Genomic DNA, 1,919 nt, shown 5'->3' with positions numbered 1-1,919 from the left:
GATCTAATGGAACATGGATTATCTGTATTAAATAAAGCTTTGATTATAATATTATATTTTAACATTCTTTGTTAAAGCTATCAACAACCGTAGCATAATTAAGCATCATATTATTTCGTTTTTTGGTCTCGTTTTTTATTTTGAACAAAATCTCTATATTATCAGTCTACCAGAGATTCTAAAAATATAGATTCGTTATTGTTACAAAATGCGTATTATATATAAGGTTTGTGTAGTTCATGATAAAATATTTATTGTCCTGATGATATTAGCATTTTACATCAAAACTATATAACAAAATAATGATAATTAAAATATCACGGAATAAATTGAATAAATGTATAAGCGTAGTATATAAATGTATATTGTAATAAAGTATTATACGTAGTAAAGTATTTATTGAAATAAAAATAAATCGAATAATGAAGTAGTACACGTAGTGCATTTGCTTAAATTTTGTTGAGAAAATGACTATCAATAGAAATAATTGTAAGTTACGATTGCAGATTTCTACCTTACCGGCAATTATGTATAATACGTAAAACCTCTCCACTTTTCATTTTGTACACTATGTAATATGATATATATACATACATACATATATATATATATGTGCACTCTACATTTTATTAAAGTGTCTTATCCATGAAAATTCTTATTCGACGTTTTACAACTGCGTATACGTATATAGCATAATGGTATTTGAATATTTAAACAATGAGATGCAAAATTTTACCCACATCTCATTACATAATGCTTGCATTTTTGTATAGTAGCATCGTAAGAGCTTGGAGGACAAAATTTCAAATTTTAAGAATAATATCAAGAAGATTATACAAAATGAAATTTAGGCTATAATTGCGGAGTTGCAATGCTTTGTTGTTGTATGAAAACGACAAAGCAAGTAGTTGGAACGGTAAATGGTCCGTTAACATAAGGCCGCGCGAGCTCTGATTTAAAACATCTTTTTCCTCACGGCCGTGTATCGTTCCATGTATTTGTCGTAGCCGTCAAGATCGCAAAGTTGCTTCATCTCGAATAGATTGCCCTCGAGCTCGAACAACGATATGCTGGAGTTCTCGAAGATGTGCCGGTGTATCGCCCCGAGCTGCAGGCAGTTCTCGTTGAGGCGGAGCGTCTTGAGTCTCGGGCAGTCGGCCAGTTTCTCCGATATCAAGGCTATCTGATTTTGATTGAGATTCAATTCGATGACGTGTAGGCCCGCGACATCGCTGGGGACTGATGTCAAACGGTTACGCGACAGCTCGAGCACGTCCAGGTGCTTGAGGCCGCAGAACATAAGGGGGAACTCGGTCAGGCGATTGTCCGACAGGTTGGCCTGCAAATTTTATAATTCTCAACATGATGTTCGACTACGACTTGTTATCATTCATTCTCTTTATCTGGCTGGTTACATCAGATCGTCAACCACATCGTATTACTATTCATTTTGGCGTTAATATCAAATTGCCTACATTCATTAATCCAGCCATTCGATTAATTTTATTATCAAGTCAATTTTAATGTTTCTTATTTGTTATTCATTCCATATTAAATTGCATTGGCCATATTATATTAATCGGCTATTGTAGTTGGAATGACGGAATAATAAATTACCACTAATTGTATTAAATAATCCATCGTTTCTTGCATAATGGCAAGGTATATGCTGAAATTGACGACAATGATGGCAAATTTATGTCCTTCAAAATTTTTATCTCCCAACGCGCTGTAAAATCTTATAAGTAACAGTGCCCGTTAAAATTAGGTACAGCAAACAATTGTTTGTTATTAATTCCAATAAATATTAATTACAATTGTCTTGTCAATTTCAATTCAAAATATTGTTTTCATCAATACTTGTGGCGCGTAATTACAAATGTGGATGTTGTTTTTTTTTTTTTTTTTTTTTTTTTTTT

At 32.7% G+C, this 1,919-nt stretch overlaps 1 protein-coding gene across 1 annotated transcript in view; it reads right to left on the bottom strand.

Annotated features, from left to right (window-relative positions):
- Nucleotides 1-762: 762 nt before the first annotated feature.
- LOC105364170 (leucine-rich repeat-containing protein 57) overlaps nucleotides 763-1,919 on the bottom strand; it is a 1,853-nt gene continuing 696 nt past the window's right edge. Inside the window, exon 2 of the mRNA XM_011502041.1 lies at nucleotides 763-1,339. Coding sequence (XP_011500343.1) covers nucleotides 956-1,339 — 384 coding nt within the window. The 3' untranslated portion in view covers nucleotides 763-955. The remainder of the gene's footprint in view (nucleotides 1,340-1,919) is intronic.

Source organism: Ceratosolen solmsi, unplaced genomic scaffold, assembly GCF_000503995.2.
Source record: "Ceratosolen solmsi marchali unplaced genomic scaffold, CerSol_1.0 scaffold43, whole genome shotgun sequence".
Classification (NCBI taxonomy): domain Eukaryota; kingdom Metazoa; phylum Arthropoda; class Insecta; order Hymenoptera; family Agaonidae; genus Ceratosolen; species Ceratosolen solmsi.
Note: the sequence above shows the minus strand (reverse complement) of the source record. Positions and strands in the feature narration are given on the sequence as shown.